Source organism: Acartia tonsa, chromosome 2 (genome assembly GCF_053477335.1).
Source record: "Acartia tonsa isolate MP-2025a chromosome 2, ASM5347733v1, whole genome shotgun sequence".
Classification (NCBI taxonomy): domain Eukaryota; kingdom Metazoa; phylum Arthropoda; class Copepoda; order Calanoida; family Acartiidae; genus Acartia; species Acartia tonsa.
Window position 1 is genome coordinate 22,652,528 of NC_137261.1, and position 26,257 is coordinate 22,678,784.

General features: G+C 31.5%; 2 protein-coding genes across 2 annotated transcripts; both read left to right on the forward strand.

The window, feature by feature from the left end:
* Window positions 1-337: 337 nt before the first annotated feature.
* Window positions 338-11,158, forward strand: LOC145312475 (uncharacterized). Its single transcript, XM_080151732.1, has 8 exons — window positions 338-398; window positions 3,650-3,735; window positions 6,560-6,637; window positions 6,874-6,930; window positions 9,471-9,511; window positions 9,777-9,874; window positions 10,596-10,651; window positions 11,057-11,158. The coding sequence occupies exons 1-8, from the start codon at window positions 338-340 to the stop codon at window positions 11,156-11,158; spliced, it is 579 nt and encodes a 192-aa protein (XP_080007858.1).
* A 1,039-nt stretch (window positions 11,159-12,197) lies between these two features.
* Window positions 12,198-22,349, forward strand: LOC145312476 (uncharacterized). Its single transcript, XM_080151733.1, has 13 exons — window positions 12,198-12,274; window positions 12,721-12,820; window positions 15,439-15,564; window positions 16,042-16,191; window positions 16,670-16,719; window positions 17,892-17,950; window positions 18,274-18,420; window positions 18,773-18,860; window positions 19,863-19,908; window positions 20,264-20,306; window positions 20,922-21,037; window positions 21,290-21,337; window positions 21,948-22,349. Exons 1-13 carry the CDS (start codon window positions 12,198-12,200, stop codon window positions 22,017-22,019), a joined length of 1,122 nt encoding a protein of 373 aa, XP_080007859.1. The 3' UTR covers window positions 22,020-22,349.
* Window positions 22,350-26,257: the final 3,908 nt, after the last annotated feature.

Below are 26,257 nucleotides of genomic sequence, written 5' to 3' on the forward strand. Positions count from 1 at the left end.
TAGGGGTGGAGTTTGCGCGTAAATTTACCAATTCAGGGACACTTACTTTACTTTTGAGTGAGTGGGTGGACACCTATAGGGGTGTATCAACCCCTATAACACTAAAAATACACCCCTCTTGTTATCTGTTCTACACCTCTCTAATGCTCAAATCCCACTACACCTTTCTAGATTTTGATTAAAGGGTGTGTCAAAAAAAAAGGGAGGGGGTGTCAAAATTTTCGGAGAAGAATTTTTCCTCTCCAGTATTTTAAATGTTCGTTTGTACGCTTGTCTCATTTGTTATGCTTGGTTTTTGCGGCAAGCTGTCATCCTATCTAAATATTTTTAATATCAAATGTGTTTAAAAGGTCTAAACTACAGGAAGTTGGTTGTCGAGTGCTTCAACTCTAGCTTAGGTGAGAAATATTTTTATACTGTGGCTTCATAACCGATTAGCATCCGCTGGATTAAAACCGGTTTTAGTCTTATATTTTTTCATTTTAAAATCCGCGGAAAGTTGTCTATAATACGTTGCGATAAATAGCTATTGGAAATTGGTTTGAATATAAATATGGTACAACATAATTACCCTTATAGAAGAGCAACCCTTTGCCCCATCCTATTCAGAAGCGAATATACTATATAAATCACTTTGTCTCTCCGTCAGTCCATGGTGCTGTGGGTAAAGTGTGATATAGCCACTAACTAAAGATTAACCAGCATAAAACTTACAAGGTTCGTACGATTGTCAGCCATTTTACAAATATATTAATATGAAAGGAATTTCGTAATTTTCTATTATTGATCTGATCATTTTTGTTTCTCTCCCTCTTTTTTTATTACCACTTAACACTTCTCTACAGCTTTCTTTTTTTGGCCTTTTTTTCTTTTCTGCTTCTCATCTTATGGATATTGTCATCCTTGTTGTTCTTTTAATAATAAACTATTTTAGTACTTATTAGATTATGTTAGGTTCAAGTTTATTTTGAAAGGCCTCTGTTTAAGGCAAGAAATATGGTTTTATTCTACCGTCATTTTATCATTCAAAAGATTGTTTTTAAAGATTATAGATGCATCGAGTAGCTTTACCACAAATTATACAACTTGTTCAATATTATTTCTTAAAATGACACAGTCACCAACCCACCCTGTCAAAAAGGTTAAACAATTGACATACAATCAATTAAAATGGTTGCAACGAAAATAGCACCACCATTGTATGAAGTTACAATATGAAATAGTTTCTATAATAAAGGGCAAGAAAATAAATGTATTAGTAAATATTTAAAAAATTACCGATAAATTATATTTCAATCATATCGTATAATTTTTTTTGGCCCGGGGTAAAACTGGTATTTATTTTATGATTTTTATTTTGATACTCGTTGAAAATTGTCTAATACGATATTATACATGTTGTTTCAGTATTGCTGAGAACCAGTATCGAAGCCATACTGGAATATAAGTTCCAAACCTTGAATTATATACACCTTGACAGGTCTGAAAACAGGAAATTGGAATATCATTTTGTGTTGTCATGTCAAGACTATTTCTAAGCGATGCTTCTCTAGTCAAGTTAAATTGGAATATCATTTTGTGTTGTCATGTCATGACTATTTCTAAGCTATGCTTCTCTAGTCAAGTAAAATTGGAATACACTTTGTGTTGTTATGTCAAGACTATTTCTAATCGATGCTTATTTAGTCAAGTAAAATTGGAATATCATTTTGTGTTGTCATGTCAAAACTATTTCTAAGCAATGCTTCTCCAGTCAAGTAAAATTGCCCTAAAAATTTAAACTTGTTTACATTGCTACCTAATATATTTCATTAGTCCATTTTTTTTTAAATTTACATTAAATCTAATAATTTGGATTAGAAGATATTCTTGCCGTGGCGTTTTTAACGATATACAAGTGGCCTAAACTACAGTGGCGTTTTTTGAGACATACTCTTGCCCTGTGAGGGGGCAAAGTAACTAATCAAATATAAAGAATTATCTCTCTTATTGTATTTTTATAAGTTTATTTTTTGAAGCTTTGTTTTTATGGAAGTTGTCATCCTAACTTTTGCTTTCTTTCACTCCTTTGATAGATATAGACAATCTTATGCAGTTTCTTATACAATTAAAAAAATATTATAATTGAGAAAATAATAATTTTGCTTACAACTTACATTTGTTATAATAGTTTTGTGATATTTCTGAGTCCTAATGAAAAATAACGTATAGCATCGAATTACAAACATTTTCTACGAATATTGAAATAAAATCACAAATAATCTAATACCAGTAATGTTAGCCCGTGCCTTCGGAGCCTTAGGGCTAAGAAAACTGGAATCATATAATTTTTTGTTTCACTTGCTATCCAATACATGGAAGCTGTCTATAATACGATGCGATCAATAACTATTATACTCTGTTTTAATGAAAAAACAATGTCATCCTTGATTTCATATTTTTTGTAATGAATATTAAATTAATTTACTTAGTATAATTAGCATAAATTTCGACCTTGGGAAATAATAATGTTATTTTGTTACATTTTTAGTTATTTTGAAATGCATGCTATATAATCACAAATGTAATAAAGCAGGGACAATTTTAAGCATAAGCAACGAAGTGTTTACAAGCTTTAAGAATTTAAATCTAAAAAGATAAAATTAGTTGATTTTTAGTAGGCATTGCTAATAAATTACTGAATATGGCTGTCATATTTTTTTTAAAAATTATAAGTGTATCAAAAAACAAGGAACTAATTTTCCAGTATGGCTTCGAAACCGATTAATATCCGCTGGAATAGAGCCTATTCTGAAAAATTATGTATGGCATCATATTATTGACAAATAATAAAATAAATACCAGATTTGTTAGCCAAGGCCTTCGGTCCCTCGGAATTTTTTTAATATCCGGGAAAAGCTGTCTATAAAATGATGCGATAAATTGTTGACGCAACTTATTACATACCTTAGTAAAAGAATAGCTGCGTTAGTGCATGTAGTAAATCTAAACAGACATATAAACCTAAATATAGAGTAGCTTCTATATTAGTAATACAAGGGCGTTTACTTGTATATTCAATCAAACATATTTGTTTGCATATAAATACCAAGGTATTTTAGTGTTCAAATGTTGTAACTGAAATATAAAATAAATAATACAAATTTTGCCCCAACAATTACAATATTTACAACTTATTTTGTAAATAGATTTTGAAAGTTTTGAATTCATAATATAAGATTTATTTTTTAAATTTTTTTCATTTTTAATGATTAATTTTGTTAAAATATATGAACTCTATTTAGGTATTTTTTACTTTCCCTATATATACCTAATCAATTTATTAATTGATTTGTTTTTACCCTACTTATTTTTTCGTGCAGTTATAAAAAATACTTTTTATCAATTACATTTTAAAGTATCGAATCTACTTGATAACACGGGTTTATCTGCACTGCACATACATTCATTTGAATACTTTCTGTAACTTCCTTTTAAGTGACTGATTTTCTTTTCATGTATGAAACACCCAGAGAGGTATGAAAACTGAACATCATATGCTCTGTAACTTCTTAGTCCGTTTGTCCACCTATGACTTTTTGTGTTTCAGAACTTATGTATGTTGTCATTCTTCTTATCATTTAATTAACCTAATATATTATTTATTAAGATGTGTTACCAATAGCTCTGAATACGAAGATACTTCACCTGCGAATGAATTTCAACCAAATCAACAATGTGGATGCATCTTTTCATGTAAGTAATCTCTCAAAGGGCCTAACAAGCATTAAAGCACCCTTCTCCTTTAAAATACTTTAAAATGAATGTAAAATAAGACTGGTTTTGCATACGGATGAAAACAAACTACATCTTATATTTTAAACTTATTTTATACCAGCAGAGTACTAAAAATTATATCTACAGAATGGAAATTTTGAACAATAATCCCGGGTGAACATCAAGTTATCACCCATTGTCTTATCCCTTAAAATCCCTGGATTGAGCTGAAACTCGAACCCATAACCTCACCTTCAGTGTATGTTTAGTTGTTATTACCAAATTATAACTTGTAAGATCAAGGATCTTGGTTAGACTAACCAAAGTAAAAGTCTAGGCTCGGCAGATGCACATTAGCTACATAAAATCGAGAATATTGACTTAAAAATCCCACTTTTGCATCTGAATCTGTTCTTAATATGTCAAACTCCGTTGGGAAACGATGGAAAAGATTCATGTGTTACGTCATGAAACACGTCTAAATCCATCTCTTTTAAGGGTTTCCTTTACCACTTCTCCTCTCTTTTTTCAGACGTATTTCTATGACGTCATGACGTCACACATGCAGGGTGACCACTATGTACGTTATGTTCAATATGTTCATATTGAATATCACTTTTAGGTTTTTTGGTACATTTTTGTTCATTATTGATTTTTGTGTACAATATGAACATTTCAGCATACGTTTTTGTACGTTTTTTCTGTAATGTATGATTAGTATTAGTAATCATTAATGTATTTGTATTTCATAAAAATTACAATAAAATTTCTCCGCGCTTTGCGCGCCATTTTACCAATTTATCCTAGGATTTATGACGTCATAGTGAAGCTTCAATAAAATAAAATAAAAACTCAATTGCAAGCATTTCAGTAAATATAAAAAAATTCCTCTAAACCAATTACAAACCTTATCAGTACATATTGCGAAGATAGAAGAGTACCTATGGTATTTGTTCATCAGTTAGCATGATAATTTTCAGTTGATATTTATGTTTTCTTGTACTTATAGGAATAAGATACTACTTTCTATAATACAAAGTAGAACAATGTCTGTCTATCTATCCGTCTTTCTTAAGCTTAAGATCTCAGTAACCGCTGAACCAATTGGGTCCTACTCTTCAGGTAATATACCTACTGGTCCTGTTGTGGTTTTAGGCAAAGAATCCACCCCTTCAAAAAAATTCTTTTTCTTTTTGTAAAATATAACAAGTAAGTGATGTGGGGAAACTCCCTTTTAAAAAAAACTTTACAATACCTTTTTTGGCGATGCCCCTAGAGGCTAGGGGTAAAGATGCTGGAATATTTTATCGTACTTAAATAAATGAATATAAACATCATTATTAGTTGGTACTATTTATATGATTAAATTGGGGTAAATTTTTTTAGCAGAGGTAATTAAGGGGGGGTAGTTAACACCCAAAACAGATTTCAGGGGGGGTAGAAAAATTTCCGGCGCGCTACGCGCGCCATATAAAGTTTTAATGTAATTTACATAAACTTTCAATTATGTCTTCCCTTATTTTTACATTATATAAGTTATGTAAATGAGAAATTTGAACAACTGTGATTTTTTTCAGATCAAAATGTAGAACATGATGTTGATATTTTATAATTAAAGGGTTTTTCCTTAATTTGAATCCAAAAGTTGATATAATGTATACTACTTTCTATAAAAACTAGCGGAAAGACATTGTTCTACTTTGTATTATAGATATACTAGCGGATTCGCCCCTAGCCTCTAGGGGCTCTGCCCCCAAGAGGTTTAATCAAGAGGTGTTATTTAGATTTATAAAGAAAAAGTAAAAAAAAATTGGGAGGGAGGTAATTTTTTTTTTCCTTTCCTTTTTTGATTTCAGTTTTAAAAAGAAATTTTTTTTTGGGGGGGGGGGTATTTTTCATTTCATTTTGGGGGGGTGTCCCATCCCCCAAGAAAATAGCTTAAAACCATCCCAGGACCAGTAGGTATATTCCCTGAAGAGTAGAGCCCAATCAGTTCAGTGGTTACTGAGATCTTAAGCTTCAGACAGACAGACATTGTACTACTTTGTATTATAGATGTATATGTGTTTTATGGTACGTTATTGTACGTTATTTTATCAAAAAATGTACGTTATTGTGTTCATTGTAATTTTTTTGTAGTACGTTATTTTCAATATTAATATCAAAAAGGCGGTGGTCGCCCTGCACATGACACTTTCCAGTGCTTCTCAGTTAGGTAAAATTGTTAAGTACCCAGATGGGTGTAAAATGACGGCTTATGCACGGCTGCCGAGCCCTGATTAAACTATATATAGGTTAGCTCATATTTTAAACAATCATAATCTAAACATTGAAAATTAAAACAAGGTGCTTTCTCTCAAAATACATGTCGAACACAGACCCCTTCCCTTACAAATAGATGAAAATAAAGGGAGGTTGGTCCCTATGCTTCATTTGCGTTACATATACAGTACCCAACCCAATAAAAATTTAAACTATTTGGACCTAATGCAATAATCAAACAAATGGAAAACTACTCCCCTTCTTATTTTCATTTTTCTTTCGGAATAAGGGGTGTAGTACCTGTGCTCGACTAGCCACTTTGAGGGAAAACACCCGAAAGAATTTACTTGTTCTTTAAGTTGAGAAGAGAGTAAGTAGCGTAGCTATAGTTTTATAATATACTTTTAAGGTTTAGGTATAACCAACAGCTGAATTAATTTTAAAAATATTTCGAGATTTCAGCTGTATTTGGAGGGCAGTCCCCCAAAATCAGCTGAAATAATGACATAACTTGTTGTTTGTTACAGCTGCTTTATTTTAGTTTTATGAACATTTGTTGAGTTTGGATCTCTCCCACAATCAAATATCAAAAGTTGAGGATAAAAGCTTCGTTCTACAGGTTACAATTAGTTTATTTAAAAGAAGTACCTATAAAAAATGGCGTCATACTGGCCTACCAATGGACAATGGAAATGTATACTGGCTATCCATTGGTAATTTAGTCTGTGTATTGGCCTATCATTGGTCATTTATTGAATGACTTCATTTTTTTGGGCACTATAAAGAGCTTCATTTAAAATTAATCTAAATTCTAAATTATTTAAATTCAGTTTCAAATATTTTTTTATATCTTAGGAATCCTTAATTACTTTGGATTTAAGTTATAACAAGATCACTCAACTTTCAAAGCAGGTAAAGTTTCTGCTTGTGGATCCTTAGAATAAACAAGTTTTTTTACTGTGCAAAATAAGTGAAGCAATACCTACCTAACATTAATCTTATTTTCTCGGCTTTTTATTTTTACTTTTTGGCTGAAGCACAATCAAAAGTATTAATAACTAGACAAAAACGTGTTTCTCTATGAAGAGCTTGGCATTAATTTTAATAGAATTAGAGCAATCAAATCATAGTTAAAGATCCATAAACGTAATGGAATCTCAAATAATTTTCAGATTAGTATCTGAAATATCAGTTGAATAGATAACTTGCACGATGGGGGGTTAGTTGGGGACCAAATATTGATTTTTATAAACGTTTAGATGCAGTAGTGTTCGTTTTTTAACTTGGGTTACTTTTGGTTTACCGGGTGTCTCACCGAAGGAAAGAAAAATCTATTTATAAAGTAGCCGTGTAAAAATTCTAGTGTAAAACATGAACAATGTACATACCCAATGATGAACAAAATTACCCCTTCTGTAAGTTACAATTATTGGTTGAAACGTTTGTACACTCAACTAAATTTACCAACCATCCAAAATTCAATAAAAGTACACAAGGTTGTTTAGCCAAAGAATATAACACTTTTGAGACTAGTGTAATTAACAGCCTAATATCCACTCCCCCCCTCTGAGAACTTGTACTGAAGATATTTATCAAAATCAGACAGATTCATATTGGTATTTCTTCACAATCATGTAATGTGCAATAAATTATCTTAGCAAAATATTAGATACAGACAGTTTTTATAACAAGGTAAAACAACATTGTTTTTGTATAACAAACAAAGATGTTTAAATGCATTTGATTGAATTTTAAAGAATAATTATAAATGAGAAATCCAACAAGGATCGATTTAAAACAAAAAAAAGATAAATTAATGTACTTTCCCAATAATGATAAACAAAATTACCACTTCTATAGATTGAAATTATTGGTTACAAAGTTCCAAAGTTTTTGAGCTAACTAATAAAATATTTGGGAATCATTGTAATTTACATTCCAATGTCTCCTCCCTCCTTACTTACTGGGAACTTCTTTATCTACTTGTTGAGTATCAGTAGAGTACAATGCAACTTTTTAGTTTTTGTATTCATATTACACTTGCAATAATATGATTGCTTTTAATTAAAAAAAATATTGAATGTCTTTATGATAAGAAGAATTAATCAAAGATTTACTGGTAAGAAACGGGGTCTACGAAAATATTTCTATAATCTTAGTAAAAAAATATTGGATAATATCCCAATTTTATGTTATTGACCCCCCCCCCCCCCCAAAAAAAAAAAAAAAACCTTCCTCTCACAATATTTTCAATTTAAGACTGTTCAATTTTTTCAAGAAAAAGCATTACCTACATTATGTTTTTTTTATCAAAATAAGTAGAGAGGGGAGGGGCTCCAGTGGTCCTACTTTAGTTATTGGGTAATTATCGAAAATTGGGCAGAGTATTCCTTGAATCCTAAATTGAAGGTTTGATTATGGTCACTTTGAAGAAGTAAAATGTCAACTCAGAGAAGAAAATAAAAATCATGGATTATTTCCAGGGACGAAGGAATAAGAAAGCAAATAAGAAAACAAAAATCAACATTATTTCCAGGGACAAAAGAATAGGAATTAAAGAAGAAAATAAAACTCATAGATTATTTCCAATGACAAAGGAATAAGAAAGCAAATAAGAAAATAAAAATCAACATTATTTCCAGGGACAAAGTAATAAGAAAGCAAATAAGAAAATAAAAATCAACATTATTTCCAGGGACAAAGTAATAAGAAAGCAAAGTAGGAAATAAAAATCATAGACTATTTCCAGGGACAAAGTAATAAGAAAGCAAATAAGAAAATAAAAATCATAGACTATTTTCAGGGATGAAGGAATAAGAAAGCAAAGAAGAAAATAAATATTATAGATTATTTCCAGGGACGAAGGAATAAGAAATCAAAGTAGGAAATAAAAATCAATAGATCTTCAGTGACGCAGGCATATGTTTAATGTTTATTTCGACATTAAAAATATTACATTATGACTACAATCTCATGACAATAAATAACTAAATAATTTTTAATGCTTTTCTAAAAATTTGGGGATTAGTTTAATTTACAGTTCATTGTCCCCTCCCTCCCTGATTTTTCCATTTTACAGCCGTTTTTGAGATAACTAACAAAGCACATTTTCATAGATACTACCCTAGTATTAAAAACTAGCGGCTACGCCCCTAAAGGCCTCTAGTGGCACTTTAAATGTTTTTTTTGTTTAAGTCTCTACGATACCTATCTATGTTGCGTTCAAGTCTACGAATATTTAAATATTTTTCGATTTTTTTGTGATTTCTCTTGGGAGGGTGGTGGTACTCTCCCCCAAAATAATTATATACCTTCCCGGGACCTATGAGAAGCTAACCTGATAAAGAGAACCCGATCGGATTGCGGTTAGCGAAATCCTTCGGTACAGACAAACAGACAGACACACATCCTGTTACTTTATTATTATAGAATATATTGTGTATACTTTTTAGGCTTTCACAGGGTTAATATCATTGGAGAATCTATATCTACGGTAAGTAGTACAATATTATATTTTAACAGTCTATTTTCTAAAGACCTTTTATAGAAAGTATACCTTAATTTAAATCTGCAATCCAATCCACGTAGCTGAAACTTTTATACATTAATATAATAATTTGTAATTATAGGACAATATACGTATTTAGAAGTTTGATACATAAAATATAACTTTTTCTAAATAGATATATTTGATAACAGAATGGTATTTTGTTTCACTCCGGTAAATTTATCTGTTTATAGTTGTTTTCTATTTTCAGGGGAAACAGTTTAAGAATGCTGGCTCCAGGAATATTTTCTGATCAATTGAATATTCGAGTACTTGACCTAGGAGATAATAAACTTCAAACCATAGCAGGTAATAGTTATGTAAATCATCGTATTAAAGACAACTTTCCGCGGATAGTAAAATGAAAAATATAAGATTAATTACAGGTTTGTAGGCCTCTAGTAGCCGAAGCCCAGTCAAATAAAATAAAAAATAATTTTTCATTTTTATTTTATCATTCGTGGAAAATTCTCTAATACGTTACAGTACATGATTTTTCAGTATGGCTGAGAAACTTCATGTTACTTTTTTAAAAAAGATTTCTAACTTAAAAATTCTTTTAACTTTCCTAAGCTATAAACCTAGATACACTGATATCCTTATGTAAATGTTATTGGTAGGTAACCTAACAAGGATGACACTATTGATAAAAGCGAAGCTCTAAAATCAAATGGTAGAACGCATGAACAAACGTAGAGTTTATAAATAAGCAGAATATTGACTTAAGACGTACATTGTAAATAAACATACTGAAAAATTGCGTTCATACAGGGATTCTGTTTTATGGCATAATTAGGACTTGATTATAGTAAAAGGCAAAAATCAGCATGTTTTAAATGACGTGCGGATTTTCTGGTAACGATATTTGTTACACTTTCTAAGTTTATCTGATTGATAAAGGAATCATCATCCAATATTTGTTATCGATAGGACAATTTTAACATGCCTAAATTAACGAAAAGAGCTAACCGTTACGTACGGATGTACATACCCTTATAGTAAAGCATCGATTTTAATAATATAATTTTAGGCCCTACAGTAATGTTCTGCAAACTTCTAGAGAAACTTTATATTGATCATAATCAGGTTAAATTAAAATAATTCATTTAAATCATTATTCAGTGATTTCCCTCAAAGTGCATCCCCCCTTCCCCTCCCTTTAATAGAATAAAATAGATTGTCCTGAGTTTGTTAGCAACCATTTTCAATACCGTTAGGAATCCGCTTGTAAATCATAAAAAATTAGGAAGTCTACAAACAAAATTTTAAATATATGTATTTTTCTCCAATTCACAAGAAATGTGCGCGGCTTAACACAACGCACTTATTATCAATGTTGAGCTAAACTAATTGTGTTTTAAAATAAAACACACATTTTATTCGAGAAACGATAAACATTATCTTTTTTTAAAAACTTGAAATGAATAAGAGCAGTAAGGAATTTTCAAATGATTAACATTTATAAAGTATCAAAAAAATATTAATTTTCAGATAAGCTCTGTTCCAAGTGAAGGTCTGGGCCACCTGGAGAATTTAAATCAACTCAACTTGGCCTTTAACCCCATCCAAGAAATCCAGGAATTTGGGGACTAGATATGGACTTTGATTCTAGTGGCTGCGCCTTAACTCCGTATTAGAACTACCATACATTAACCCCCCCCCCCCCTGGAGATTATTCCTTCTGGAAAGGAATTAGGGACACACCAGAGTTAAACAATGTTAAGAAAAGAAAAGAAACATCTTAAAGGGTCATAACCTATCTACTTTCAGAACATATAAAATTTAAAAATACCAATTCTGCATTATTTTTCTGAATTATGATAAATGATACAAGTTGCTTTTGCTTTCAATAATTAAATGCAGTGAAAAAAGGTTGAGGCACAATAGTTTCAATTCTGGTGCCTTTTCCTTATGCCTGCATCCTTCTTCACACTTGTACCCCCCCCGGATATTGAATTTCCAATAAACATTTCAGACATTAATAGATATTAACAATCTAAAGTATAGAAGCTTACTTTTACTACTCGAGTTTATAACAATGTAGAAAATATGTAAAGACAAAAGTAACTATAAGAAGACTTAACCTCATTGGGGGTTGATCATAACGATTTAGAACTAGATCCAACCTTTAAATTGCACGACCTTAGTCTGGAATTCCTAACTGTGTAATGTTGCACCTGCTTTGGCCAAAGCATTCTTCCATACTCTATCTATTAATGTCACAGATCTACAGACACGGGCCGATATTCGATCGCATCAACTTACAAAATTTGTTTTGCGTAATAAAATTTTGCAAAAAAATAGATAAATAACTAAAGTAACTCGTTGTAATAATGATGTTGATTAAAACTACACAGTAACTAAAAACCAAATGATCTATTCTTTCTTTTTATTTTAACTAGTGGCTGTGCCACTAGCCATATCATCTAGGGGCTCTCTACTCGGAGGGGTATAGTATGGGGAAGAAAATAGTCTTAAACCATCCCAAAACTTTAATATAGATGCAAAATAGCCTAAAACATGTTGGAACCTATATGAGGCTTCCCTAAAATAAAAAAACTTAATAGATTCAGTAATTATCTAAACCTTCAGCTTCAAACAAAAAAAACTATAAGAGTAAAACTAGCCCTAAATGTTTGAACAGGACAATGCATTCCATCCTGGACATAATCTACGCAGTCTCAACCTGGCTAACTGTTCCATCTCAAGGCAGGAGACACACACATTGTTATTCTTCTATTCACGTATTATAGACAGATTTCCGCGGATATTAACATGAAAAACTATCAGATTGAAACCAGTTTTTGTTTTTGAATGTGCGGGATAACAAAACTGGAAATAATTCTTTAATTTTTATTGTAACATTTGTGAAATAAATGCTATACATGATTTTATAGTTTTGCTGAAAACCGGTTCTATAGCGGATATTAATAGATTTCAAAGCCATATTAAAATAAAGTTCACATTTTTATTAAAGATTAAGCTACTATGAGCATTGTAAATGTGCTTACTTAGTGTTAAAAATTTATTATCCAAGTATAGTTTAAATGCTTTGAAATTTGTAACACAATTATTTCATAAACCTAAAGCTAATAATGTTCGAATTATTTTACAATTTACTACTACTATAAGAATATATGTTGGTTGTAAAACAGAGTGGCAAATGGATCCTTTTTAAACCTGGAAAATCTGGAGACTCTGGATTTAAGCTGGAATCAAATAAACAGCGTACCTACTGTACAACTAAAAAATCAGGTGATATTTCTAATTCAACCTCCACTTTTGTTGTAGAACGTGTTTTTTTTTTAACCAAAAACTAATTTAAACAAAACTTATCAGTAACTTTCAGATGAAGCGCTGGAAAGTGTCATGAGTAAGGACATAAAAATACGTCTGAACCAATCTCTTTTTTAATGGTTTCCTTTCTCTCATCTCTCCTTTTTTAGACGTATCTTTATGACGTCAGACATGACTCTTTCCAACGACGCTTCGATTTATATGTTGAACCAAAATTCCTCAAAAGCTTCCTGATTTATTGGTTGATTAGTTTACGAGATCTTATTGGACAAACACGCACATACTGTTATAGGACTATGCCTTACATAGCTATCAAAGTCAAGATATTCGCAAGAGTTTATTTTCATTACCAAAAATAATAAATAAGCTAAAGCAAAAAACTATCACTTTTTTGCATTAAAAACTTTTTGATATTTTGTAGCATTGGGTTCTAGACATCTCCATGCACTTTGAAACATACTGAGCGTCTTATGATTGCGTTGTAAATATTACAACCAACCCTTTGATCGCACGACGTCTTAACTGTGCATGGTAATTATTTGAGCCTGTTTTGAGGCAGGGCATTCCCTCTACTCTAACTATATTTGTCGCGCACCTTACATAGCAGCAGTAGTAACCATTTTTAACGTCTTTATCTATAACGCTATATGTCGGGCCGAGATTCGAACCTATCACCTTCTCGACAACGAGCGGATGCGCTATGTGTTATGCCACAGTCAAGGGTAAAAAAATAATATTTACACTTGCAAAACAAAGTTAAAAATAGAAAAAAAATGTTAACATAAATAAAGAAAGGAAAAGCTAGGAGACAATAAGTTTCTACTTTTTATGCAATTCTTATCTTAAAAACCTATATCTGGTTTATTGAATGCATTTTTGGTATATATTAAATTTTTATGTATATTTCTTTTACTTCATAAATTATCAGTCAGTGCTTTCCCATAAAGTTCTTATCGAGCACTGTAACTTTACACCCCCCACTTTTTTTACACAAATTTAAATTAAATGTCTGACATATCATCGATCTTAAATTATCTAAAATATAAAATAAACTTAGTTAAACCGATGTACTCCAGAATCAAATTACAAACAAGGATGACAACATCCATAAAAGCGAAGCACTGAAACGGTAGGACAAACGGACATTAACACTTGTATAGTATCTGAACTGAAAAATCGGAACATAAATGTATAAATGTCGAATCAAAATTGTAGGTAAATTTGTTGTAAACCGGTTAAAAACAGGATAATGTTTATGGACATACTTACATTTTTGGACTTGATTATAGAGTTGCTTCGCTTATAATATTGTTCTTTGTTGTCCCAGGAATCAATATACCAAAAATCAGATCAAACGGATAATTAAAACACTTGAAAATTTGTTGTTAAAAAAGTAGAAAAATCAACATGTTTAAAATGGACGTACGGATATTCTGGTAATAATTATAGAGTTGCTACGCTTTCTAAATCGTACCCAACTACTACAGGAATCACCATACAAAGTTTGAAATCGATAGGACAATTCTAACATGCCTAAATTAACGAATAAAAGCTATCTATCTCGGACGGACGGACGGACGGACGTACGGACGGACGGACGGACCGACCCTAATTATAGAAAAGCTTCGCTTTTAATAATTATAGAACAGCTTCGCTTTTAAAAATGAAATTTACGGCATCTTAAATAAAGTTACTTAATAACTTTTTTTTTATAGAAATCTAATTGTTTGGTAGATATTTTTTATAAACTTTAAAAATGTTTTTTTTTAATGTTCAAAAGAATGTGAGTTGTTGACTTTACACAAAATTTTCCTTTTTTGCACTTTTCAATTTAAAAAAAAAACTAGTTTTGATATTTGTACAGTATCCACAAAAAAGAACTACAATAACAATAATACTTACCTATTAAAATCTCTATATGTAATTTAGTTTTGAATAGGGCTTCTAATATGCGCTGGCTTTGGACCGGTTCAGATCCATATCAAAATTTATTTTTCCAAACTTTATGAACCAAAGTAGATTGATAAAAGCTTTACAAATGTTGAAAATAATTCTTGTGGTCCTTTTCCTTTTCTTTTTGATTTGTACATGCAGACTTGAATATTTATTTCTTATTCTTTTCTATAGAAAGGTAGGAAACCTTCACTTATGTCACAATTTTGTTAGGAAAATGTCTACTTTAGGCATTGATAAGACTATGGAAGATATATTGCTGTAGACCCCAAAATACGACAAAAAGTTTGAGATCGTTTTTATAAAACTTTCGTTACCCGTAAAATTTATATTACAATTTTTATTAGTGCTATAAAAAGGCTTGACCAAACCTTTTAGAAGCAACCGCTTCTTTATTGACAATTAGTTTGCCATATGATGACGGCTTTACAATTTGTAATGTATTTTTTATATTTAAAAATACCAAAACGTTGTTTTTTGGGTATTATACTTAATTACCCCCCCCCCCCCCCCCTGCCACTAGGACGTCCATTTATTAACACATTTTATCATTAAATTGAAATTTTAAGACTATATTGGTAATTTTAGGCCAACCAACTTGTATTTATGTTTCTGATGTTTAGGTATATCTTGAAAAGCTTGATCTAAGTGGAAATGGAATATCCGTAGTTGGACAACACGCCCTCAGAAGACAAGTTATGCTTCAAACTCTGAATCTTTCTCATAATCATAATCTTCATGTTATACAGGTGATTATATGCTTAAGGAATATGACAATAACTAAATTTATACATCCAAATGATTTAGATTAAACTTTTTGGTAAAAACGTGTTTACAATGATAGTTTGAACCGTCCAATCATAATTTCAATGTATTCAAATGTATGTGAAAAACTTTGGGCACTGATTAAATTTACAGTTAATCAGACACCCAACACTCTAATTGCCCTACCGTTGTCTGTAAGTCCTAATTATGCATGGTTTTGAGTTTTACCTGGGTAACGTGCCAAGGCATTCCTTCTACATAAGCTACGTATCACGTGTCAGTCAGAGTACAGCAGGTACCATGTTGAACATACCTAGTTCGGTGAGGTCCAGATACGAACCCCGACATCTAAACGACAACGGCAAGCAGTCATGCTACAATTTACTCTAAAGTCGCGGGTAACATTGTATAAAACTAAGAAATAAATTACAAAATTGCATCTTTCTTAACCTTTTATTTAGGTGGCTGCATTCCACAACAACTTGGAGCTGAAAACAGTTGACCTGAGCTTTAACAGCCGCCTGACGGTCATCCAGCCCCACGCCTTCCCACGCATTATTCACCTCAAATCTTTGAATCTCTCATCAACAGCGCTCATATCTCTTCATCAGGTATAGGAAAAAACATGTATTTCTATGTTTAAAACGCATTATTACAGATATGGGGAAAATGATTTGTTGTTAGAGTAGATTATTAATTTTTCCATTGACTTCAGAGCATCTAGTTTCCAAATCACTTAGTCAGTCAAAGTTGTTTTGAAAGAAGAGTGGGAGAATGGGAGATTTACAAAGCTTCTTTATGATATAGAATTATAAAAAGATCTCATTACAAATCAGATAAGGATATTCACTAAATTAGTTTCAGAATTTCATACGGGAATGCAAAATACCATAATAGCTTGTTATAGGCCCTGAGATGATTTTAAATAGTCTTTTTTGTTTTATCAATAAGTCCGGTTGTAGGCTCATTTTCTACCCTTCAATATCACTTCGAATACAGAGCCCCTAGATGCTATGGGCGAAGTAATTAGTATAGATGTATAGGAATATATATCATAATTTAAAATTTTCTACTATTATTAATGTTAAGGATTCTGTACCCTGGACTCAGATTCAAGAGTTATATCTGTCAGAAATCAGGTGAAAAATCAGACAAGGATATGATAACGGTAGAAAAACTATTGTGTCTGTATATTTTTCATCAGAGAAAATCTACTAAATTATTTAATTTTTCTTAAAGCTGTTTATAAAAGATAACTTCATACTTGCCTACCATTTTAATTAAAATGTCTACTGGCATTCCATTGATAATTTAGTTTGTGTATTGGCCTATCATTGGTCAGTTGTATTGTATGAAGTCACTTTTTATTGGCACTATAATTTTACACTTATATTATGTTTTTTGTCAAGTGGAATAATATGATATTTAAGAGCAATTGAAATATTACTGTCTAAAAGAAGGTAGAAGGCATAATTATTTCTCCTAATTTAAATTAAATATTAGAAACACATTACCTAATATTTGGAGGGAATTGGTCTATTTAGTTAGAATAGGTGATTAAAAACTTTGCAGACTAGGTTTCTTATTTACATATCAATAATATCCATTGCATGAAATATGGATGCGTGATCTAAATATACAGAATACTTTTTAACTCGCAAAGTGTGTTCTAAAAGACTTAGAATCTTCATCTTCATATGTCGATCTGGAAACAGCTTATTGTACCTAATTAATAATGACGTTTTACAATACAAATGACCAATGATAGGCCAGTATTACTATTCATTTTATCATTGGCCATTTACAATACATACTGGCCTATCTTTGGTATTTGTATTATATGACGTCATTTTATTTTTATTAGCTACTGTAAGCTGCTTTATATGTCTGTTTGTCTGTTTTGAATATATTTCTGTCGTTATGGGAGGAGTATTCAGATGTTCATTCAGTGTAGCTTTATTTTGCAACTCAGCCCCAAATTAATTGGTTTTCGAATATTTTTACGTCAGCACAACAAGCTGCTTTAACTGTACATTACTCGTACCTTAAATATCTTCTGTTATTTAATTGATAAATTATCCAGGGAGGGAGGGGACTTTGGGCTGTTCATTACACTAGTTCCCAAAGTTTGATATAACATTTTCTCATTCGTTGGCTCAACAACTTTGGGGTATTTTATTTAGGTTTTATTGGTTGGTTCATCAATTTATCGGCCATTGTCTTATCCCTTTGGATCCTTATAAATTATTTTTATAAAACGTTTTGCGGGAGAAATGATAATTGGAATTACAGAGGCAGTCCTTTTTATTAGGTTGACCTGCAGCTGCCAGCTTTCCTGGATGTTGGCAAATCATCATATTTTTGGAGCAGGTAAGTTTTAAACAAAATTTTAACGATTGTTTACTCCATCATATATTTACTATTTGGCTTTTTACAATGAAATGAGTTAGAATTAAAACTCAAAGGTCCTCGGGAAGGTGTATAGCTATTTGGAGGGAGGGTACCACCACCCTCCTAAGAGAAATAGCAAAAAATACATAAAGCGCCGCCCAGAGGATATTTTTGATAGACAGCTGATCTTAACATAGATTGAAAAAAAAAACTGTCCATAGGGGCGTATCCGCTAGTATACCTACAAATAATTCATCACATCTTTTTTATCTCGAAAGAAATTATTTAAAGATTCTGTTTAGTTTGTCACTACCCGTCACACCTGTACTCTGCCAACCTGACCGGCTTAACCCTGGAACAGCTGGGCTGTGGAGCTGGAGGTCATACAGTACACCATAATCTTCTTATTGTAGCCATGCTCTGCCTCGCCATTCTAGCCATCTCATTCAGTAAGGGTTATAATTTTTAGTTTTTTCAAAACAAAACTAGTGGAAGTTTGAATGGTATCTAGGAGTTATCCCTTAAAGTGCCATGTGGACCACAAATACTCCCTCTTATAATGCATAATAAATTGAAAAAGGGGGAGGGGCGGGTACTTTTTTGTTTATGATCTCTGCCTTTCTGGAAGTATCTTCACCTATATAGGAAACAATTGAAAAAATAAGTATACTTTTAATTACATATTTTAGTATAGTGGTTTCAAAGTGAAAAATGTAACAAAATAGATTATGTAAATTATAAAATGCTAATATAAAAATATATAAATACAATATAGCTTCCCTCAAAAACATATCTATTTAGTAATGTTGGTGTTGTTTTGTCTAATGAAATCAAAATCCTGTGAAAACAAACTATTTGAAGAAATATCTGCCTGTTCAAAAGCTATGAGGTATTATTCAGTTTTTTTTACAATTTTTATTGAACTGTATAGCTTTTCAGTCTGTCTGTTTGAACAATTCAGCTCTGATAGTAAATTTAGGTATCTTTCCTTTAATTTCAAACACTAAAAAATAAGGTATGAACCAGTGCAGTGGCTTGCGGAGAAGGTATGTAAGGGGTGGCAACAACCCCTTTTTATTTGATATTGGGAAGGTCTGCCCTCGGATCTTGGACAAAGTAGCTTCGGACAAAGTAGCTTCGGACAAAGTAGCTTCAGGACAAAGTAGCTTCCGGACAAAGTAGCTTCAGGAAATTTACTTAAGAAAAGTAGCTTCTAATATTAATAAAGGTTATGGCCGCAGCGCTCGGCCCCCTGGCCTGCCTAGCCGCGGGCGCTCGGCTCCCTAGCCTATAACCTAACCTAACCTAACCTATGTTAGCCTCAGAACATTTATTTAAGAAAAATATCATCAACTGATAATACATAGGTGGTTTAGAATTTCGTGGATTTTGCAAAAAGTGGTTGATAGATTTTTACAATTTTTAATATTGTTTTTATAAGTTTTAATAATGTTTTTACAATTTTTTGGTTAGGTTAGGTTAGGTTATAGGCTAGGGAGCCGAGCGCCCGCAGCTAGGCAGGCCAGGGGGCCGAGCGCTGCGGCCATGACCTTTATTAACAGTGGAGGCTACTTTTCTTAGGAAGCTACTTTGTCCGAAAGCTACTTTGTCCTGAAGCTACTTTGTCCGGAAGCTACTTTGTCCTGAAGCTACTTTGTCCGAAGCTACTTTGTCCGAAGCTACTTTGTCTGAAGCTACTTTGTCCAAGATCCCTGCCCTCCCCTTTATTCACCCCTTAGAGGTTTCACATGCCCCGGGTGTATTGCTGTGCACGCCACTGGTATGAAAATGTGTTTAAATTTTGGTACCTTGAAACAATCATTTTTTTCACGACTTTTTTTCGCTGGTAATAAGGTTGATTCCAAAAGTTGCTTTGATATTATTTTTTTAGAAGAAGTGAGACGAGTAGTGATAGTTTTGATAACTGCTTATATGCACAGGAAAATTAACTTTGATAAAAATAAATATAAAACATATTTGATTCTAATTAAATGTTAATCATTTTTTTGTTTCTTTTGTTTCTTCTTTTTTTCATCTTTCTATGTTCTTATTTTCATATCCCCTTATGTTGTCAAGGTTTACATGCCTAAGTGTGTGTTGGTGTGTAGCAACGTATATCACATATGTCATGTAAAGGTCTTATAACTATTTTAGTCGAGGGTACATCCACTCTCCTAAGAATAAATTGAAAGTTAAGGCTCGACTAACCACCCATCTTTCCACAAGTTCATCTAGAGGCAACTAGGGGCGTAGCCTCTAGTAATAATTGTAAATAAAAGTTTTTTTGTTGGGCAGAAAACAACATACCCACTTCCTGAGTATACTTCGGATACAGGTACAAATTATAAATAATAATAAGTGTAAAAAAAAAACTAAATAAACAATCTTTAAATGAAACCTATACAAACCTAAATAATTTGTTAGAAAGTGTACATATATTGGGTTAGGTGTGCATTTTATTCATTTCAATTAATCCGTATAAGAAGTCAGCTATAAAAAACAGTTGAATTTCTTGGGATAAAGCATTGCATGGAAAAAAAGATAACTTATTGTTTAGGTTTGCATAATAAAAATAAGTGGGGGAAGGGGCGGCTTCTAGGGATTTATTCTCTTAGAAAGTTATCTCCCCTAAAATAGCTTCTTGGGACCTATAAGTAGCCTCTCTGAAAAAAGATAGTATCATCGGTCTAGCGAGATCTTTTAGTTACAAACACACAGACGGACACACATCCTGTTTCTTTTGTATATGAATATATTATACATACGCAATAACTTTACCACTAATAAATTAAGCAATGTTTTTGTTTTTTGAATTAAAAATATTGAGGTGGATTATTTTTTTGTTCCTTTCTTTATTACTATAGGTTAATACAATTTCTAAATTTTAAATTTATATTAAAACTAAGTATGCACTTTGAGAGAAAAAGCACACAAATGTTATCCTTTAAAGGTCTGCAACTGCACCCTTGCGACGATGACTTGCCGGGTTCGAGACTAACCCTACGGTCATACTCCCAATCTATAAACAACTCTTATGCAAGAAGCATGGAAACTCTACAGCTTAAGGTTAGCAAAAGATGCCCAACATTATTATTAGGTGTGAAATGTGGGATTAAAACCAATTTTGTTAGCCAAGAATGGCCGATGTCCTAGGCTAGCAAAGCTGGTGTTAATTTTAATATTTCTATATTAATATTCGTGGAAAATTGGTAAACATAAATTTTCAGTATGACTAAAAAACAGTTCTAATCCAACGGATATTAATCGGCTTCAAAGCCAAAGTGGAAAGTGCAAAGATGATTATTACAAATGCTTTAGGAACATGATAATGGATACTACTTAAGCATGAATGCACCCTTAGTTCAGGTTACAATTCTTAATACTGAAGTAGAATGTATGTCTTTATGTCTGCTAAGATCTTGTAAACGGCCAGACGGATAAGTCATAGACAATAGACATCCCTCCAAATTATATCTACAGAAAAAAATATCTTTAATTAACAGACAATAAATGTGGGATAGGGAATACCTCTACCCCTCGATAAAGCCCAAATTGTGTTAAATTGTGTCAACAATGTTCTATGTGACGTAATAAAAATGAGGGATTATCAATCTCTTTTTTAGGGGTTTTCTTTCCTTCTTCTCCTCTTATCTCCCTCATTTTATTACGTCCCGTGGATCATTTTTGACTCAATTTTAACACAATTTGGGCTTTGTCCTACCCCTCCCCAATTCCCTTTTCCCAAAAAAATGACAAATTTTTAAAATTTATTAAAAAGAATATTGACCATGGTAACGGTATTCAACACCATCCACTTGGAGGTGAAGCTCCCAAAGGCTAGGGGAGAATCCACTAGCAATTCACATCAGTACCTATTGCGTCAGTTTGGATGAAATCTATCAATTTTAACACAAATCTCTAATAAATTTTTAATAGTAGTATACTTTAAAATTAATGGATTTAAAATTCTTTTTAGGGAACCGGAGCATGTACTTTGCCGCGTAAGTTTACGTATCCTGTCCCAACTCTACACTCCACGGATTTGTAAATACAATAAAGAACTGTGGATTTAAATAGCTGTGTTGTCCTACCCTGCAATACTTATTATTAAACATATAAGTAGCTAAAAAAGATTAATAAGTTTTCAATTTTAGAAATAATATGTAAGTATTTGCATTGCCCAACATAAAAAAATAAGAGTTGTATGAATTTCTTGATAAAAAAAAATTATCTTCTATAAATGGGAGCAAAGGACTGGTACTTTTCCGGATCTTATTTATCTATACTATGACTTTATTGTTAAATTATATAATTACTTTGAAAAAAGGGATATTTACAGTTTTAAAAGATCAGCTTTTATTAGATCAGCTTATTATTTGTAAGGTCTTTTTGCAAGGGCTTGACATTTTTTTATTTTTTGTACTAAAGGTTATGGGTGAAAGCACTACTTTATTTTACAAATGCAAAACATTTTTTGAATTGAAAAAGAAAATTAAACTTATATAAACAATATAGATACATTTTATATTACTTTAAGATTGTGTGTATGATGATAATTTAAACAGATTAAAAGAAATATTTAGTAGGTAATCGCATTTAGGTAAAACTTTGGTAATTCATGCGTTGAAAAGTTATTAAAAACGAAAAAAACAACAGAAATGGGAAAAACTAAATGAATTTTGTAAACTGAAAGGGAAGAGTTATATTTAATCAAGATGGTGTCAACGCTATTTCCGGGGCAACAAGAATTATGGCTAGCAAACATTCTCATTCAATATACACAACAACATATAATTCTAACATAAAAACACCTTTTTAAATATTATTTATGACTTTTAAGGCCTTCGTTTAGTCATAAATTAAGAGTTTTCAAAGCCAGGCTAGTCTACATTTCATTTGTTAGCCGGTATGTCGTTCGGTATTTTATGTGTAAAAAAGTACATTCAAGAGGTCTAAAAAAGACATCAGATCAGTGGTGTGCGAAAGGTTTTTTTTTTTGGGGGGGGGGTGTTAAACATACACCAAAATAAGATATTAAAACGTACTTCCATAAACAGTTTTTTCCCCCCTAAGGCTTCACACCACCCTACCCCCCCCACTCCTGATAAATAGCTGTGCACGCCACTTAAATGTAATATTAAAAACGAATAAGCTAAATTATTCCACTGCGATATAAGAATGAAAATATGTTTTTACTGCTATCTTAAACAAAATCCTTGTCTAAGTTATTTTTATATAATTCAATTATCTTATTTTAAAAGTATTTGTTATTAAATATATGTATTGTATAATATATTACTGAAAAGTTAGAATAATTCATAGTTTTTAAATTGTTTTTAACAGGGACAGTTGACTACTATACAGTATACAAAGATTTCATAAACCTAAATCATAAGTCCCACGCTGGGGTTAGGCATAGAATAAATTAGACACAACCCAATCTTTCCAAATTTTGTATAATTTTTTGAGGAACACGACTCCAGTGACGTCATATTTTTCTTTCCCGAAAAAGGGAAGGGGGGAAGAAAAAAAGAGATGGGAGAAAAGGGGGTTTTCCCCATCTCTTTTAAAGAGATTTTCTTCCACCCTTCCCTTTTTCGGGAAAGAAAAATATGACGTCACTGGAGTCGTGTTCCTCAAAAAATTATACAAAATCTGGAAAGATTGGGTTGTGTCAAAAAATTATTTTAAAAATAAGAAGAAGAAAGGGTTTTAAGTGCTTAATCGGTCACTTGTGGGAAATCCCTAACGCTGGATAGTGGTTTGCTGTCCCTAATTTATATAAATTGGTTGTGATATATTTATGAGATTATTTATAAATGTACATTATTAGCAGTTATTTATTTGTTTCAATAAATGCAGTTTCAATTTAACAAAGTGTTTGATAATAATTCATATTTTTATAATGGATATCAAATACTTGGACTTTGTGACAAGGTTATTTTGTCGTCAATTAAGTTCGCTAAATAGTCATCAGACATCCTCCGTGGTTAGGGGAGGGTAAAGTCATCATGGTGGGGGGTATTGCTGTATTAGCCAGCTGGTGCAACATCCACTTTTTCTTTATCCATTGTTTTTCAATAAGATCTTGATCTCTGAAAACTAGACATGAAATGTAAAGGAGACGAAAACCTTTCACTTTTGGCGAATCAATTTTTAAAACTTGGCGTGAAACGAATTAAAAGTCGAACTTCTGTTCCAGTGTGGAAGGATTTGAGAAAAGAATTTTAATAGACCAAATGAATATTCACATAAAAAAAATCATCAAATTTTAATTAATCATCAAACAGTTTTTAAACTTTTGTTATTAAATGAAAATGAAACAATGTGTATGAAATATTATTTCATGTTCAGAAACAAATTGTTGATTAATTACAACAAGGATGAAAACAAAGCAAAGACCAGTTGTGAAGAATATATTTTAACATGAAGAACGGACAAACGAACTAACAGAAAAGTTTTTTGTAGATCCTTTGTCACAGGGTTAATACTAAGTGAATTTTTTCATACTTTCATACTCAAAATTTTTAGCTGCTTTTCATAATAGAAGAGAAAAAATACGTTTCGCTTATACTGACGGAAATTTAAAATTATACAGAAGCTTCGTTTCTATGTAAAAAAGTTGTTACTTGATGAATGTTGAAACTTGATATATTTGTCAACAAAACTATCTCCCTTTTGTTTCTTCAACATGTCCTCCCTTTTCAAAGTTTTGGTATTTTCAAGCAAAGCTTTTCTACTGATAGGGTATATACTCTGGGGGGGGGGGGGGGGACATTGGACATTAAAATTTTCTCTCCCATTTTTAAAATATTTGGGAATTCGGGAATAGTCCCTTTCATAACATCGCCCCATAAGGGGCGATTTGTCGTATTTTTAAAATGGCTTTTTATAGGTTATTTTAGGTTAGGTTAGGTTGTATTGGGTTAGATGATTGCCCCACAAAAGCTACTGTGAAAAAAACGAAGAATCGCCCCATAAGGTGCGATGTTACGAAAGGGACTATACCCGGGAATTCTTTTAAACCTTGGTTTTGTTTGGATCATAATTTGAAATGTACATAAATTTTTCTTCCATTGTCTTATCTCTTTAGAACCCTGTTAGGTAATACTTCCAAATGCATATAAACCTTTTCCAACTATCATCTACTTTTAATAATAAACAAAGAATTTCATGATTTATACCATATTATGTTATAATTTACATCCCTTGAAAGTAAGAATTATACCTTTTTTGTATTTAATTATTATTGTTACCGCAAAAAGTAAACTTTCTTAAGGTAAATATGTAAAAGTAAAACAAACCAATAAAGAAAGCAAATAATATTATGTTTTATATTTTTTCATTTAGTTGTAATTTATTAATTAAATATGATAAAATGATTTTGAGACTTTATTTGATTACTATTTTAATTTTAAAACTAAATTGACAACAAATAAATTCTTGAACTTGTTGTCCTAGTGTCATTGATAAAAAACCAGATGAATAGGATAATTATGTCATACAATAAATTGTTGTCAAAAAAAAGTTTAAAATTTGCATGTTAAAAATGGACTTACCGACTCTCTGGTAACAATTACACAGTTGCTACGCTTAGTAAATTATACCTAAATGTTATAGGAATAATCAGGCAATGTTTTGTATCGATAGAATAATTATGATAGGATTATTTTATTAGCGCAGCTACTAGTAATAGTATACTTTATATTATCACACATTATTATAAACCTCATCTTACCAAATTATGTCATGGTAAAGGTAAGGAATTTTTTTAAGACTTGAGTTTATTTTTTTTGCATTAAATATCTCTGTCCCATAATCTATGTCGGTTAGAACGCCCGGAGATAAAAGTTTTGTCTTGGATTTTGATTAATTAAAAAGTATCAAAGAATGGAATGCGGTTCAACACAAGTCAAAAACTTTTATTTTTTTCTGCTGGAAAAAGAAAAGTTTAATATTTATAGCATTTAATCATTAAAATTGAATTTTAAACATTTATTAGAAAAAGGTATCAGCAATGGGGATGTATATCAGTTTAGCGTCCATTGTCATATTCCTTGAGATCCCTGTTTTTAAAAAATGGACGAAAAAATTATGGAAATCTCAAAGTTACCCATTCTGTTGATTGGTTGGTTGAATAATTTGGACACTAAATTTTTCACTACGAAGCAAGATATATTAAAAGTACCCTAAGTTGTGAGCTGAGGAAAAATTCAACCTATTTATATCAATATGAAGACGAAGAAAATCCCTCAAAAAATCAGCATGTTATGTCACAAAAACGAG

What these genes read in the sequence shown, in the direction of transcription:
- LOC145312475 (XM_080151732.1), top strand. Translation starts at nt 338, where the DNA reads ATGTGTTTAAAAGGTCTAAACTACAGGAAGTTGGTTGTCGAGTGCTTC. An exon ending in ATGTGGATGCATCTTTTCAT is followed by an intron (nt 3,736 to 6,559) that starts GTAAGTAATCTC and finishes GCTTTATTTTAG; the next exon opens with TTTTATGAACATTTGTTGAG. An exon ending in TTGGAGAATCTATATCTACG is followed by an intron (nt 9,512 to 9,776) that starts GTAAGTAGTACA and finishes TTCTATTTTCAG; the next exon opens with GGGAAACAGTTTAAGAATGC.
- LOC145312476 (XM_080151733.1), top strand. Translation starts at nt 12,198, where the DNA reads ATGTTTGAACAGGACAATGCATTCCATCCTGGACATAATCTACGCAGT. An exon ending in TTATATCTGTCAGAAATCAG is followed by an intron (nt 16,720 to 17,891) that starts GTGAAAAATCAG and finishes CCTTTTTATTAG; the next exon opens with GTTGACCTGCAGCTGCCAGC. An exon ending in CATTCTAGCCATCTCATTCA is followed by an intron (nt 18,421 to 18,772) that starts GTAAGGGTTATA and finishes ATATCTATTTAG; the next exon opens with TAATGTTGGTGTTGTTTTGT.